Source organism: Canis lupus, chromosome 3 (genome assembly GCF_048164855.1).
Source record: "Canis lupus baileyi chromosome 3, mCanLup2.hap1, whole genome shotgun sequence".
Classification (NCBI taxonomy): Eukaryota; Metazoa; Chordata; class Mammalia; order Carnivora; family Canidae; genus Canis; species Canis lupus.
Genome location: NC_132840.1, coordinates 40,408,798 through 40,426,808, shown reverse-complemented (window position 1 = coordinate 40,426,808; position 18,011 = coordinate 40,408,798). Strand labels below are relative to the sequence as shown.

At 38.9% G+C, this 18,011-nt stretch overlaps 1 protein-coding gene across 15 annotated transcripts in view; it reads right to left on the bottom strand.

Annotated features, from left to right (window-relative positions):
* NFIA (nuclear factor I A) overlaps positions 1–18,011 on the bottom strand; it is a 373,976-nt gene that overhangs the window by 66,872 nt on the left and 289,093 nt on the right. For 9 of the 15 annotated variants that reach the window (XM_072820488.1, XM_072820490.1, XM_072820498.1 and 6 more), the window contains exon 7: positions 13,250–13,378. In XM_072820488.1, the coding sequence (XP_072676589.1) occupies positions 13,250–13,378 (129 nt within the window). Of the gene's footprint in view, positions 1–10,902; positions 10,957–13,249; positions 13,379–18,011 lie in introns of all 15 variants that reach the window. The other 6 variants (XM_072820485.1, XM_072820487.1, XM_072820486.1 and 3 more) reach the window with 1 other exon arrangement.

Here is an 18,011-nt window from a genome sequence, read left to right as displayed (position 1 = left end):
ATCTCAAACTCTGACAATCTAGAAACTTAGAATTAGGGAGCTGTCTCCCTCGAGGCTCTACTTTTCACTTAGATCTACAGTCCTTGAGTGTCCATACTGACCTCCCCCTTTACCATGTAGACCCCTGCTTACCCAGGCATACTTCCAACCTAATCAGGATCTGAACATGTCTTCCTCCTGCTCCCACACTGTGCCCTCCCGCTCCCCAGTCCAGGCCCCAGCAAACCCAGATACAATGCAAATTTCTATTACCCTTTGAAAGGCCCACCATGTCAGTTTTTGGGAGTTGCTTATCAGAGATCTGATACATGTTAAATACTACAAAAAAAAAAAAAAGTTTTAAAAGAAGATCTGGAGTTTTTTTTTTTTTTTTTTAAGATTTTATTCATTTATTCATGAGAGACACAAAGAGAGAGGCAGAGACACAGGCAGATGGAGAAGCAGGCTCCCCACAAGGAGCCCGATGTGGGACTCGATCCAGCATCCTGGGATCATGCCCTGGGCCAAAGGCAGATGCTCAATGGTTGAGCCACCCAGGCATCCCAGGAGTGCTTTTAAAGAAAACTTTATAATAATTATTTTTTTTTGAAAATTTACTAACTAGATGAAGGAACTTATAGTTTTGTTTCTGCCACTACTTGGCTTTATTAATATGGGTGACTTCTTTCTCTTCTAGTTCTCTCTTCTGCAAAATGTAGTTTGTACTCAATCGCTGATGCTTACGTAGCTTTGCATTCCAATGGAAGTCTGTCTCTGGGATTACAGTTACAAATACTCAGTACAACTGATCCATAGTAGTAACATTGAAATCTAAAATATCTTAAACTAGGGAACATGTGCCCCCTTATTTTTAAATATTTTTAAAAGATTTTATTTATTTATTCATTAGAGACACACACAGAGACGGAGAGACATAGGCAGAGGGAGAAGCAGGCTCCCCTCAGGGAGCCTGATACAGGACTAGATCCCAGGACCCTGGGATCATGATCTGAGCCAAAGACAGACGCTCAACCACTGAGCCACCCAGGTGTCCCAGCACGTGCCCTTTAAAAGAAATTATTTTTCAAGTGTTTCTGAGGTACTAAGTTATAGAGTATTTTTGAACACAATCTCCAAGACATCCTGGCTTTGTAAAGGCTGTAATTTTTTTGAGTTTTAAAATCCCTGAGTGTACTTGTTCAAGCTCTGTGAGATAGAGTGCCAGCCTTGGGATCTTGACGGGACCTCCTCTCTGAATATGCTATATTTGCACACTACTTGCCTAGGCTGCCATGATGGCTAGTGTGAAATATGTTCAAATGCCACATAACAGCTATGATTATTGGAAATATGAAGAGGGACTGTTTAAGCAAAGTTGACAAGAATTCCATTCTATGACGAGAACTGGAGCGTCTATGTTATCTGCAACCAATGCTATGAAATAAGAGATCAATAATAAGAAACATGAAAAACACTTGAGAAAAAAACAACCCCACAGATTGGGTGATCACAGAGGTTAATGGAACGAGGCAGGGAGTCCTCTAACAAATTGCAGTCCTGCAAAAGAGAATTTCCGAAGTAAAGTCCATGGAGGTGCTCCAGCCCCTTAGAGGACTACTGGTGGTTGTGCAAGTATTTGCCAATGTGAAAAAAAAAAAAGGGCAAAAAACAAGCAAATAAACAACAGCAAAACCCATGACAAAAATAAAAGCGTGGGCTGATTTGCAGCATTTCCTCCACCGAATTGTCGGGTTTACATTGTGGTTTAAGCCCCTATTTCTGAGAGATAGGATTACTAAAGCGGAGGTTACTTTCAAAGCGTCCTCCTGAATTCCAAGTATCTTCCTGAATATACCCTATAGGATTGAAGGATTTATTCTTCCTGTAGTAGATTTGACACAAGGGGAGGAAGGAGGAGAAGAATCAGCCCAGTGTCTGAAGTTAGGGGTTCAAGATTTTATCCCAGGTTGGGTATTCCATTAGCTCTGTGTGTCAGCCTCCTCACTTCCTCTACTGTGAATGGAAATCATATGTCGTGTTTGGGTTGTAGAGCTCGACTATTCTGCATCTGAAATCATCACTCCCTGTCCTATTTGGAATAGTCACTCAACATTTCTGAGCTCACATTTTCTTATCCAGAAATTGGATAAAATAGCACAGGAAAAAAAGTATTTTTCTCAGGATTAGAATTAATTCTAGTACCTAGCAAGGCTCACTCATTTAAAAAAGGTATGTGTTGAGAATCAACTATGTGCTAGGCAGTACATTAGACTGTGGGTTATTTGTTATTCTTAGAATTGTTTTTTTTTTAGAATAGATTAAGATACATGAAAAATAATCAGGATCATATAATGCAATGTGGCAATAATGATATCAAGAGTTGGACTGCTTTCATGGACCTGGAGGCCCATAGCATGGGTTAATCACCACTCTCTAGATCCTGCATTTAACCTGTGTCCTGCAAATCCTAACTGCAGGAATAAGTCACTTCAGCTAGGTAAAAAGGGCTCAGCTTTCTCTGTCTTGCCATTCCCTCTGGAAACAGAGCTCTCAGGTTTTTGAGGGTTACCTACCCTTCCCTCAGCCCCAAGCTATGTGGTCAAGAGTGGCCTTAACCCTACCTCCTGGCTCTGTGGGTATGCATGCCACCCAGGCCACACCAATGAGAAACCCCTTTACCTTTAAACATAAGAATTATGCCAAAAGTGACCCAAGCAAATGACCCAAATCAGGAGAATCAGAGTCATAAGCATCCAGGAGCAGAACCTTTCCCAGATCTGTAAAAAAGCTATTCTCTTTCTCCGTTGGGATTGTTACATAGGTGGAAATTAAGCCTGGAGCTGCTCACATCATTAATGCCACTTTCTGAGGAGATTCAGCCTAAGAATGAAGTTCACACAGAAGATAGTAGAGCTGAAGGAAAGAAGAAGACATACAGATTTCTGAAGGTCTCACCTGAGCATCTGGATCCAGCTCTACCTGAAGCCATAAACCTCTACATTTTTTAGTTACAAGCACCAATCCATGATTTCCTTTTGGAGGAGTAGAAGGATGGTTAAGGCATTTGGTTGGGTTCTTTCACTCCTAAGAATATTTCACTTGAAAGAGTCTATATTAGCATATCTTCAAAGCATTCATTACTGGGTATGTAGGAATTTCACAACTTTTATTACGGTGTTCAGGAACTCAGGGATTTGGGAAGATCTGGAGATATCCCTCAGGGATGCCAAGGTTTTCTAAATTCATATCCTGTGCCAATAGAAGGGACCCACACAAGTAAATCCAAACTCCCAGAAATACTTTAAATACCTGTGCTGGATTATCCCTTTCTTGAGTTCGCCTCCAATTAATCTCATCATAGTGATAATACTTTGTTTCATATCTACCTATTTGGCTAAACCACAGGGGCAGGACTTGTCTGGTTTGTTCATTTAGGGTCTAGCACAGTGCTTGGCAGATGGTAAACGCTCAATAATTACTTGCTGAATTGATTCCTAGAAACAACACAGACTCTTGTTAACAAAAGAGGTGCTTATCTGAACTTTAGTGAAGACATAGCAAAGAGAAGTCTCTGCAATGGCTAAATGGGAGGGAGCTATTAGCTTGCCCCACTGAGAGTTCCTTGTTCCCCCGACCAGACAAGAGCAGTGGGATGGGGTAACCCACTGGCTCACTTCCCTGAGACCACATCTCCTCCTCTGGGCCTCTGTGGCTCTACCCAGAGAGGAGAAACATGCACTCCTTCTAGACCCGCGGCAGCAGGTAGAAAGAGCAGATTGGGGATGAGGATTGAGGGATGGAGGAAGTGAGAACCCTCTTGACAGAACCGCATTCAAAGAAAGCGAACACAGGTATGAGGATAAAAGGAGTCACAGAGTATTTAGTAACCATACTTACGACAGTACCCAGCCCTTTCAATATGTCACTTCACTTCCTCTTCTTCCTCATGCTTTAATGTTTTGTACAGGTGGGGGAAAAAGGCAAGGTAGAAGATAAGTGACTCTCACAAGCACACGTGGGTCCTGAGTGACCATCCAGGACCCCACTGGCTGACCCTACAGCCCATGCACTTTTCATTGTCCTCTGCTGCTCCCATCTGAATTCTTTTTCAGAGGTCAGATGGTTTATTTCCCTTCAGAAGTTTGTGTTCACAGGTCCCTTATTATTGTATCGGAACCTGGCAACTCTGATGTTGCTCATGTGTGTTTTGCACATCCGAGAAAGGAAGTGTTTGATGGGGGGAAGGAGGAGAAGCAGTCCCCATTTCAAATGAAGCAATGGCACATGACAAATGTAAATTTACTGTGAATATATACATTTTAGAAAACATCTTCTACGTGTGATTAAGTACACTAATTTCAAGAATACAAAGCATGCAGCATGAAATGGGTGACTCTCTGTAATACTGCAACCACATTAATAGGGCTGTATATTCCCATTTCAAATATCAGTACTCACCCCCCTCTGCCTACATGGATGATAAGCTGATACTACATAAACATTGTTAAAGCCACAGTTCCATGCTACAGTAATTCACTTAACTTTAACATGATTTATGGTTCTGTCAATAGGGGAGGTTGAAAACCCTGCACTGAAGCTTCAATGTGAGCTTCATATTTAAAACAGCAATTGTGTGTGTGTGTATATATGTGACAGAAGAAAACATTCCACATAAAAACGAGATACAAGTCCAATATTGACTTTTTTTATTCCATTCCAAAAAAAGGAAAATAAAGAATGAGTCCAAACATGGAATCCACATTATATTAAGCTAGACCAAGAAGAAAGAACCGCTAGGGATTTATCTGATGATGTGATTTATAGTACAAGCAATACCAGGAAGGCTCATCAATGAGGAGTTTAAAGAAAACTTGCTTAGGACCTTGCCTTCACCATGTGTGCCTATGTGGGTCTATAGTGGGGGTGTGGGGGAAGGAAGAGAGGAAGAGAGGGAAGGAGAGACAGATGGAGAGAAAGGGGCAAGGAATAACAAGGGAGAGCAGCTTCTTTTGTCCAGATGAGTTTAAATTTAGGCCCACGTGGTTAATCACCCTATTTTTCTCTCTGGTGCTCACCCTGGGGGCATTTTGCCTCTTTAAGAGATTAAGGAGCCAATTGGTCTTACTGCTCTAACCTGTCCTCCTTGGGACCACATATTAGCACGATTCCCCCAACAGAAGAGCTCTCTTTAGAAGTTTGCTGCGGGGATGACAAATTAACCCAGCAGGGTGTCCCACACATCTATCTCAGTACAAATTATTAGTGTAATAGAGCTTTTAGTTATGCATTTATCTAGTAATTATTGAACGGTTACACAAAACCAAGCTGAGCAGCCATGGCCTTTTATGAGGTTCGCTCGGTGGGTGGCCTTACAGTTAATTTAGGATAGTTTTCCACTAAGCAGTTCACTTGCAGACAAATTAGCTAAACAGCCTTCTCCTTTAAATATTTTCCATGTCATAGTGAAACTCTTTACAATACAATAAAGGTACAGTTTTAATTACACGCTTCCTGACTTTTGTTTAGTTGTAGTTTTAAAACATTTGCTGGCACTGTTTTTTCCTTTGGCTGGGCAGTAATAGCTGGTGGTAAGTATCTGGCTAATGAATTTAATAATTTCCTGAACTGAGGCTTAAAGGGCCTTTGCTAAAAAGCTGCCTTTCCTCTTCACCATCCAGATCCTTCAAATCCCATCGACAGGGTTTCCCACTGGGTTGGACACTGGCACTTGAGCTAACCTTGACCAATGTTCACAGGCCCTCTTAACTTGTCTTTTAATGCTCCTCAAAGTGGTACTTGTTAGGTCTGTGATGCCTCCATCTGAAAATCGATTCTGGCAATTCTTATTGTAGAATGACAACGTAATGTTTTCTCAAATGACATACTCCAATAATAAATAAACACCTTGTGTCTGTTGGCAGATTATTTCAGCACCTTGTTAGCAACAGGTATTTAATTGCTTCTCATTTTCCTGAGATGATTCAATTGCACTAAACCAGGAGAGACAAATTAGATTCAGCTCCTTTGAAAGGCATGGGGAGGTTCTACAACTAAGTTAAAAGCTTTCCTAAGAGGCAAAGAAGTTTGCACATATGATGCAAGAAAGCTGAACACTCCTATCACTGAGTTAGAGGGGGGGCCTGTGCCAAGGGAGAGGTGCCATGGTTATGGTGGCGATAAATGGAGTATTTCTTCTGGTGAGCCCTTAATTTCAACAACAAAAATTTTGTAATAAAGGGGATCAAATCACCTTGAGCTCAGTATTTCTCTTACTGCCGGTCAAGGTAGAAGCTCTTCATTAAGACAAAGTGAATATGTACTGAGGACTTATTCACCATGCAGTGCAGCTCCCTAAATGCTACCAAATACATGCACTTGAATATTACATTATCATTACACATGGGGGATGGAAATAACTCCCTGTTATTCCCAAACCTTCAGTGTGTCTTCAATCAAATCCATGTAGTCATTCGTTCATTCAACAAATATTTGTTGAGTGCTTTCCTTATACCAGGTACAAGGTGGAGGGACACAGGCAGGAGGAATAAAGCCATGGTTCCTGCTCTATCACTAGACGACAACTGCTGCCTTCATATTTTACCTCTCTTTCTTTCCTCCTCTATTATTTTCTATGAATCTGCACTCCTCCAATCTTTCCTGGTGACCTCCACTTCCTGGAAGGTGATCTTAATTCTCATAATTCTCTGCAGTATGTTTTTCTTGGCCAAACCGGGAGATACTGTTAACTGCAGACCCTTAGATGTTTCATCACTAAGAGCAGGATCCCCGCCTGAATCATGAGGATCATGGACTTAGAGAGGTTTATAGAGCTTATAAACTTCTGACTACCTCTCCAAACAGAAACTGGCATGACTCTTTGAAAGCTGCACAATAAATCTTTGGTTTATATGGCTATTGTTTTAGCGTATCTTATGTATATTTTCAGTACCAGGGCGATTTTACTTCTCAATTCCCATCATGTATGTTTTTGGACTCAGAAACAAGTGGGTGGTTGAGGTTCATGCTCACATTGTGCATGTCTTTAATTCCTCAGTTTTTTTTTTTAATCCAAAAGAACGACTTGTTGGTGTTGCTTTGTTTTGCACACTTACAGTTAAAAGGCACTCTGCAGGAGAATAGGGGTTAAGTCTTATGCTTGCCTGGATTCTCCCATTGCCAAATGTCACAGCAGTTCTCTATTAGGATGCTCTTGTCCCCAACAACACCCTGTGGTTCCCCTATCACAGTAATACACCTGCTGGCTTCCTTGTCCTGTTACCCACCACAAGGTAAGCACTCTGAGGCCAGGGCCCAGGCTTCTCTTGTTCACCTTATTCGACAACTAGTAGAGCACCTTGTACATGCTGTTGTGGTTGATAAATATTTGTGGAAAAAATTAATGGGTCCCCAGACAGGGGAGTGTGCGAATCAATTTCAATGCTGAAAAAAGTCACACTGACCCCCAAAATTGTGTTTTGAAGTGACTTGCAACTAGCGGGAACCCTGCATTACTGGTAGCAAGGATTCAAGAGCTAATAAAAAAAGGTCAAGTGATTTGTTTATGGCTGTTATTAAAAAACTCAGTATGATAACATGGGCTATGTCATGCTTATCAAAAGATCTAAATGACTATGTTATGTCTTAGGCTAATAAAAAATGTGAAAACAAATTAATTGTTTATATAAATGAAGTTTACTTCTCCCAGTGGGGAGAAAAAGGTAGAACCTACTGATGCGGTGGAAAAGCCACTGAATTAGAGACTTGATTTCTGTTCTTGGCCCAGACCTCTCCATCTGCAAGAGTAATGTGGAATACATTACTAACTGCTAACCAGCATATTTCTCCCCTGCTCACCCCACTTATGAAGCCCTGATTTTATACAGAGTGGCAATGCATTCAGCTAAAAAAAAAAAAAAAAAAAAAAAAAAAAAGACTTCCTAGCTTCTCTTGCAGCTAGAGGTGAGCATGCAACACAGTTCCGGCCACACAGCATAACATTCTACAAAAGGTGGCAGAATGAGCTGGCCTTTCTTTCTGCTTGTGATGCAGATGTAGGGCAGTTGTGCAGCAGCCACATAGTGACCATGAGGTCACAGCATGAGGATGAATACAACCCGTGAAATCAAGGCTAAGAGATAAAAATCTCAGTCCTTGGGCTCTAACAGTCCTGAATCACATACTTCTTTTCACAAGAAAAATATGACCTGTTTAGTCAGATTTTTCTGGTACTTGCAGTCAAACACATTTTTAGCTGATATAGGAAACGGATTAGACCAGATTTTCAGAGCACTATTCTCACATTCTGTGGTTCTAGAGGAAGCTCAGTAAGTGCTTACTTGCTAAATATTTTCAACCTCTGCCTTGCAATGTGTGTAGTGTAGGCGCCTCCCCATTTCTAAATCTCTAAAGCACAGAGTTGCTTTACTTAGTAGAAAGCATTAAATGAAATGAAATGCTTAAATTAAGTATCATTCATTATCTTGTTTTTTAAAATAGCAAAGATTTTAGGCAGACACCTATGTTTCAAGAAGATGAATTTTCCAGACACTCTAAAATATCACCGATTGCTCCAAATAATTTCAATAAAAGGAGCTAGATCCTTTAAATCATCAAACTTATAACTCCTAAAAAAGCAAAGGGAAGAACAAAGATTTTTTTCAATTATCATGAATAAAACAAACTGTTGTGATTAAATACTATTATGGTTGAACTTTTAAGTGCTGATAAAAGAAAGCCTTTGAAAGCCCAATCTTTCAGCTGAAAAGTGCATAGTAATTACAATAATGTATAATGACATACAAATGCTTTTATGGAAACTTAATGTCTTCTCCGCTCCTTAAGCTATTCCAAAATGCTTCAACTCCTTTACCTAATTGTACCTACACAGGTGGCCAAGGATTGTCCCCATGATACAGATGACTAAACTGAGACCACAGGGTTAAGTGATTTATCAAAGCCACAAAGAAAACCAGTACCAGAGAGGGGACTTATTTTAAGAAACCATGTATCTACCTTCATGATGTACATAGAGAAGTGATTTGAATAGCAGAAACTAAGAAAAAACATGACTTTTATATCAAAGTTTTACTCATATAATCTTACAAAAATTTTCTTTGGATGGAAGGCTGTCATTCTTCCCCATCTTGGATGTTTCTTAAAAAGAGGTCCTGCATAAACTATTATACATTTATCACTCTAAGTTCTTCTGAAGCAATATGATCTTGTCAATGTCAGGGAGGGGATGAATGCTCCTTGTGTACATTTATGTGCAATTTGAGTAGTTTTTATTTATCCATCAATATTTGGGCAGAAAATCCATTGCATGAGATACAATAAAGGTAACAAAAAGTGTAAGTTATAGATCCTCCTTTCCAAAGGTTTCATTCTAGGAGAGCGACAAAACCTGTACATTAACTAGCAAAGCACACTCCTTTAAGGAGTGTGAGGTGATGGCAGCCTGTGTGGAGCTACGGAGTCTTCATGTAGGAAATCATTCTTGAGCTGGTCTTGGGATGGACAAAATGTTGATAGGTGAAAGTAGTAGGGACAGCATGAAATTTTCAAAGCCTGGGTGAAAATGGGTGATTTACTTGTTTGCATGATTTGAGTATGTACTCTATTTTCATGCACTGTGCAAACAATTGCAAATACAGGATTTCATTTGCTCCTCAGATGATATGATTCTCTTGAGGTAGAGATTATGATCTTCAATTTATAGACAAGGACCTATGACTCAGAGAAGTAAAGCAATGTACCAGGTTCACACAGCTGATAAAAGTGGTGGAGACAGGATTCAAATGCTGGTTCATTTGACCCCTAAGCATCCATGCTCACCCACTATGCAATGCTGCCTCCCTTTAAGACGCTATTTTTTTTTTTTTTTGCATTTGCTCTGCAATTTCAAAGAGAGGTTTCCTTTGTAACAAGTGTCCACCAAATTTCCAAATTTGGAAAATAAATTAAAATAACAGGGCCATTGTTTTTTTTAGCTAGCTGACCTTGTTTTGGTTGTAGCTCTGTTAAAATATCACCCCTGGTCTGGGCATTGAGATATATTACACAGTTATTGCTTACAAACTGGTGTTTGTCTAATCAAGATATTCCAATGGGAAATTTTAAGAAATTTCTGAAGAAGGCAGCAGAAGCCCTGCAATCTGGGTACTATGCAGGAGTGGATATGCCATGTGATTCTAAGCAAGGGTGTAATAGACAGCTTCACCTGTCCCTGTACCCCAGGACTCTGATAAAAGACACACCTGTCTCTTCTTCTAGGCCCTTTGAACTTCAACTGTCTGTCTGGATTCTCTCATGATTTGGGTTATGGCAACTCTTTACAATAAAAGGAATAGCAAGGCTAAAGTCTCCTTGATGTACACATCACATGTACTCCACACCGACTCATTCAGTCAGACTGTCTCTCCTTCCCTTTGGCCCCATATTCCTAAAACATCGACTCCTAATCCTGTGATCTCATCCCAAACATTAGCTTATCATCTGGTTCAGAGAAGAATAAAGGGCATCATGGTGCCTACAGCAAATATTTTTTAGACAGAGAGAGGCTCAATTCTAACCTTTGTAAGTATCTTAGCCCTAAAATGTCTCAGGTTAGCCATCTCTGCTCTGTGATTCTTTTTTTTTTTTTTTATGATAGTCACACACAGAGAGAGAGAGAGAGAGAGAGAGGCAGAGACATAGGCAGAGGGAGAAGCAGGCTCCATGCACCGGGAGCCCGACGTGGGATTCGATCCCGGGTCTCCAGGATTGCGCCCTGGGCCAAAGGCAGGCGCTAAACCACTGTGCCACCCAGGGATCCCTGCTCTGTGATTCTTGCCACAAAGATGCCAATGAAGAGTTTCATCTAAATTAAATTCCCTTTACCAGACCACTAAGGGGGGGGGGGCAGGGTGCAATAAGAATGGGTACCTGAGTAGATTTTCCAGAAAGGAGAACCGAGGATGCTGGGAACCATCTTGAATTCTGGTGAAAACAAAGAATCTTTGGTATTCCATAATTCTTAAACTAGGCATCTTTCTCTTTTCCTCATAAACATTTTTTCATGGTATGAACAGGAGATCAAAGCTCATTGTTCTGAAGGTTAAGGAGGTCCACTTTGGTTCAACCCAGGGTGGGTCATTTTAGCAAATGTGTTTAAGTACCTAGCATGAAGAAGCTCCCAATCTTGGCACTCCATGGGTAAATTCTAGAATTGTTATAATAATTTGTAGAACTATGGCTTTAAGGCAAGACACATAGAAGGCACCTCATATTTATTGAATAAATGATAATATATGTACATTGCTTTATGCTCCTCAAAGAGTCTTTACAAATACTGTTTTATTGTGTTTCTACATTAAGATCAGGAAGTTGGGAGGAAAAGTTCATTCAACAATAGTACTGTACCATTTTATTGGTGAGGACATTAAAAAATCCACAAGAGAAATGGAAAGGCAAAGAGGCAGCTTACCAGCTATCCTGATTGCCAGCCTACTGTTCTTCCCATTCCTTATTATCTTGTTACACTAAATCTTTCTTCTGCTTGAAATGCCGTCTATTCATGCAAGCAACTTCTTAAGATTTGACTTCAACGCTGTCTAAACTTTGAATTTTCTCTATTTGATAAAAAGTAGTAATAGCACATTCCACATCATCTTCTGAATGCTTATTTTCTTGTATCTCTTCTGCCCTAGACTGTATGCTTTATGTGGCCAGAAACCACTGAATTCCCAGCGACAGGCACTCACTTAGTAACTTGTTTAATGAATGAACAAACCTCCATAGTCCCTGCCGAAATTTCTACTTTTAACATTCATTTAGCATTTAAAATGTTAACCTGACCATAAAAAGATGTGAAATGTCACATGCCTTATTTCTGAGACCAAAAAGTCTTCTGACTAAAAGGACTTTGTATCTTTTATTTTCCACCACAGTTTAGATGCTTAATGAATGCTGACTATGAGGATAATATCATATAATATCATTATATAATTATAATATCATTATATAATATCATTATCTAATAATAATAATACCATAGCCCATTTACAGAGACTCATTCTGGGACTGTATAATCCAATTTGGATGCAAAGTTTTCAAGTTATAAAAAAAAATCTATTTTGCCTTTCTGATTATAACACACACACACACACACACACACGCGCGTGCATACCACACAAGTGAAATAATAAGGGATCTTGAGAAAATTCTGTCAATGATCACAAGATGTTTAAAGATGGAGCAAGTAGGTTTTCATAATTGTGGATATAGTAATCACTTCACAAAATACTCTGAATACTTATTTTCTTCAGAGTGATTTCTGCACGTGTGCATTGGACAGCCCTCTCAACTGCCCTATTTCCCTGAGATGCTCACGGAGTATTCATAAAGGGATTCAGATTTGTGGGTCTAACATTGAGATTAATGCAAGAAATATCAGTTTCCCCAGGCATATGTCAAAGTAGACACGAGACCATAACTTTTTCTAGGATGTTTTATAATACCAGCTGGTGGATCACAGACCTACCTAAGCGACAATCTGATGGCAGAAAGTAAACGTGGTTACAATTATTCATACTCCTACTGTGGAGTTTCATAAACAAACTAATAAATATTTTCATCTTGCAATAAGAGCAAGTTAAGTGATTTGCTGACATTCTCTTGAGGTTTAAAGCTTGTCTTTAATGTGAAATACAAATCATATTTCTTGTGGACACATTTTAATAATAAACTTAAAAGCACACGAGACAAAAATAATGAAAACACTGCAATGAAAACCAGACTAACTATCTACCACTTCAAAAGGAGTGAGTGAAGACTGCTCGTCAACACCGTGATGCAAACAACCTCAATGCAAAATGCCACATATTGAAATCAGGTTTTAAGGAAAGGGAATCAGCAGGAATGAGAATGAAACACAGCTCTTACTTGAAAACAGGTAACTAACTACAGGAAAATATATTCACCTAACACACACACACACACGCACGCATGCACGCACTCCTCTTGTACAATTTGTAGGACAGATTTGATTTTGGTTCAATTCGAATTACCTCGTACCTCTTTGCAGCATCCCCCTGAGAATGACAGGTGTGGTCTTTTTTTTGGCCTGAGATGAGGATCAAGGATTTGACAACAAAGCTGTCCCCACGGATGAGAAACTGGCCTGGGTGCCTTTAGGAGCACTCTGGGAGAGACCTCCCTGTCTCTCCTTTTGCTACGTTGTTTACAAGGACATGATCTAAGCACAAGCAAGGATGCCTGTGGAGCCGCTCACCTCTGGGTCCTGTGATGACAGGTCGGTGGTGCTGTGTGAATGCAGTTCCCAGGGAGGAGGTCTGCGAAGGGGAGGGGCTGCTGAAACCAGACTTCTCCGACTTCTTCAGTGTGGTTGGAGATGGCATTCCTGGCAAGAAGGATGGAGTGATAAGCACACTTTAATTCATGGCACGACAGCTTGTACAACCTAAAAGATAAAACTGAAAGAATTAAAAAAAGAAATCCACCTGTGAGTGCAAAATTTGCTTTGAGTTTCTTTGAATTCGTCACAGGAACAAACAGGGACAACATGGTCCCCTGGTAAGTCCAACTATAATTGATTTCAACTTATTCTACTAAATCACAGTCGACTTTGGCATTATTGATCTTGTCTAATTACAGAGGGCCACTTCCCAGTGTTTCCTACAGGTAGTATATGCCTGTGGCTCCCGGGGCCCTTCAGAAAGGAGGCTCTCAAAGGCACGTGAAGACCTCAGCTGCAATCAGTTCAGCTTGCCAGGTACTTTACTGAAGAGCCAAGGCACTCAGTCCACATTTTAAATAATTTAGCTACCTTAACATTAAAAAAAAAAAAAAAAAAAAAACCTTTAACAATGACAACTCAATCTTGCTTATCTTGTGAATTATTTATAATTGAAAAAAGAAAGAAAAGAGTAAAAAAAAAATCCTTAAATGCCCAAAAATTGAAACTGGTTAAATATGCAAATAACACTGTTAGAGAATAATGACATGGAAAGATAATAATTTACTGACCTGACAAGGAGTAAAGACATGGAGAGCGATTATGAAATAAGATGTTGTGCTATGATGCCACTTAAAAATATATTCCTATGTACAGAGAAAGAACTGGAACAAAATACACATAAACTGTAACGGCAGTTCTCTGTGTGTTAGATTCGGGTGGTATTCATTGCCTCTTTTTGCTTACTTGTTTTTTCTATGATGAACATATATTACATTTATGTTAAGAAAATACAATAAAATTTTGTTTTTAAAAATAGTATTTTTAACATAGTTTTTGAGGTTTGCGTAACATCTAGCATAGAGAATGCTTTGGGAAGAAAATAATGGGAAAATAGTCTCTTGTAATTACTGAGTTTGTAATGTTCTCAGCAACCACGCTGACATACACAACTGGAGGCATCTATCAGTTTGGTAGGGTGCCAATTAAAACAATGAAAACTTGGATATAAAAATAAAGGAAATGACTCCTTGTCTCCACATTACAGGACAAATTTGGGCTCTCTTACATTTGCAGCACAAAACTGGTCTGTATTCATGTCAAAAGAACCAAATCTCCTTTACTTACATAATGTCTACATGTGTTATTCTGTCTATGTGAAAGAATTATTTGGGTGAGCTGGAAAGATACGTAGTGAAAATAACAATGATATTAGCATGTACCTGTTATTGAGAGTTACTAACTCCTATGCACTGTGCCAAGCACTTTATAGGTATAGAAGTGTCCCAAAACTTAGCTTGGACTGTATCTAAAAATGTCCTTGTTATTTATGTTCACAGATTTCCTTAATGAGGTTCTACAACACAAGCTTTGAGCGTGACTACAGATTCTATAAGGATAGTCTGTTTTGCCCCTTCTGTTTTCAGGATATCCAGCGAGTCTAGAACACAGCAAGTGGCCTGAAAAGATATTTAAACTACATGTAACAGTCTCAGCTTTATCTGTGGCTTTACTAACTGATACATGGACATAGTAAAACTTTAGAGTCTGACCTCAAAAAAGAAAAACAAATTGCAAATTAGTAAGCACATTTGCATGGTACCATGTAAGGACATTGAGAAGTGGTTTGAGATTTCACACCAGCTTGACAAATCTAGATCCTAACCATTCCAGATCAATGTCTATGTGATTTGAATTAAAAAGCATGTCATTAAGCGACTTTAGCTATGTGTTTCCTTGCTCTTTGAATCAGTAACCAAAGTCACACCATACCAAAATTCTAACATCATTAGGATAGATTGGGGTTTTGGACCAACATTCATTTGCAAGTAACCTAGCCTAAGGTATAATCACAGAATTACATTAGAGAGGGGATTTCAAATTAAAAAATTAAAGGGAGGAAATAAAGAGTTACCAAAATGTAAACAAATCCCTCAATTCATTCAAACGTCTCCTGTGCAAAGCACATTTTGAGGCTGCCAACCAGTCCACTGATTTAAACTCCGTCAAATGCCTGAATTATGTGTCATGAAACAGAAATAGAGCAGAAAATGAAAATGTCAAAACTTTTAAGATGGCAGAATTTTTTTCAGACAATGGAATCACTGATGAAATGCAGTATCTAAACTAGCCTTATTACAGAAAGCAAATGGTTGGACTCACAGAAAAGGGAGCATTTCTTTGAAAAGTTCATGAGTTCCATCCCATGCCATTCTAAACACTGCAGGAATATTGACATGATTTAAATCCACCATTTACATTTACCCTTTTAAAAGGGGGAATACAGGTAAAAGTCAGGCAGTAACGAGCATGAAGAATGAAGTTGGTAAACAGATTCAAAAACAGCAAAATTCAAACCCTCCTTGAAAGGGTTAATGAGAAAAGAAATACTGTCTGCACACAAGAAGAACAAGCCAAACTATGTATAATCTTCTAAATTTATCACAGTCAAGTAAGATGAACCCTAAGGCTGTCATGAATCTCAAAATTACTTTGGTGTTTTCAATTTTTAAAGACTTGTATTGAGCACATTTCCTTATTATATACTTTAATATTTTCTCCATATGCATAATGTATGTTTTGGTTAATTTGCTTCATATACTTAATTGACAGGATAAAATTTCAAAATGGTAGTAAACTACTTTATGTTAAAAGCGACAGAACATTAATCTTGACTTTTATTTTTGAAATCAAATTTGATTTCTGCCGTTAGATTAAGTATAAGCTTCTTGTTAGAATTTCTTTTACCAATTAGCTACGCACAACTGTTATGCAATGGTTGTCCAGATTAACGACTGATTGGCTTTTTCTTAATACATCAAAACTTTTTATTTCAATGTACTTTTCAGAAGTATCATATTTCTTTAAAAATATTTGCCCTTTTCTAGAACAAACAAAATATTACTTCAAAGTTCTTTTCACTATGTAAAAATAAAGAATTTTATAAAACAAGAAGTTCAGCAGAATGCTGTGTTTCAATGGGACATTTTCTCCTATTGATTGCTATTTAAAAAAACCCCAATGATGGTAAAGAAAATAGATTTTTTTTTTTTTTTGAAAGAGAGAGAGCATGTGTTTGGGGGGGGGGGGAACAGAAAGGGATGGGGAGAAAGATAATATTAGCAGGCTTCATGCTGGGGCTGGATCTTACAACCCTAGACCATGACCTGAATTGAAATCAAGAGTCTGACGTTTAATCCACTGAGCCACCCAGGTGCCCCTAGAAGATGGATTTCAAGAAGCATTTTGGTTTGTCACTGGTTTTCTATCAGACTTTCTGAATTTCTCTCCACTTCACCATTTTTCTAAGCTACCTGAGTCGTTTCAAATAGTGTCCAGAGGACAAAGGCAAACATAAAATTCTAGTCATTCAGTGACTCTGATCCCTAAAGGCAGTGGTAAGCGAGAAGCCCAATAGGAAAACTTTGAAAGCACAGGCCAGACAGGCCTAATCTTGTGATTAGGTTATTGTATTGCAAAGGTGAAGAGACTTTTGCAGATGTAATTAAGGTCCCTAATCAGGTGACTCTGAATTAAGTGAAAGGTTATGATCCTGGGTGGGCCTGGCCTAATCAGGCAACCCTTTAAAAGAGGGACTAGAAGTCAGAGAGCTTGTCCTGCTGTCTTTGAAGAAGTAAGCTGCTATGATGTGAAGGCACCTGTGAGAGGGCCAAATGGCAAGGAAATGTGGGGACCTCTAGATGCTAAGTAAGGCCCCTGGGTGACAGCCAGCTTTAAGAAAGCTGGACCTTCATCTTAAAGCTATAAAGAATTCAATTCTGTCAATAATCATGAGAGTGTGCAAGAGAACTCAGAGCTCCAGAAAGTAATGCAGCCTGGATGAAATACTGATTGCTGCCTTGTGAGACTCCGAGATGAGGGACCACCTAAGCTGTGCCCAGACTCTTAACCATGGAAACTAGTGATAATGTAATAAGATAATGGGGTAATAAATGTGTTTTGTTTTAAGCTATGTTTGTGGTAATTTGTTATACAGCAATAACAAACTAAGATGTTACTCAACATCTTACTTACATGTTACTAAAATATGAGACTTTCAATCATACTGTCCATGCTAAAAATGTGTGCATTAAAGATGCTTACTGGACGCTAATAACTCTCTAGAATTCCAGAGGTTTCCATCATTTTTAGCAAATTCATGTTCGGTAGTGAGGTTTTCCACTAGCTAAACTCACCCAGAGAAAACAGTATTACTTTGTGCAAAAGAGGCAAGTAAGTGGTTATTTCAATGGCATAAATTTTATTTCCAAATAAATTCAGAAAATTTTTATTTCACTCTGATTAAGAAATATGATAACAAAATCAGATCAAATGATATGAAGAAAACTCAAAAGTAATTATTGGACTCTCCTATAACAAATCAAGGTTTGTTTCTGGTAAGTTTTTCTACAACCTGATATTGCAGAAAGTAAAAAGAAGAAAGGGGGGAAAAACAATTAATTTCAACTCTGTCTGTCTCCTCAACTGTGAGATTTACCAAACACTTTGACCAAGAACTTTACAGGGATAGTTACAAAACAAGTCTTACAGGAATGAGAAGAAAGTACAACGCTGTTCT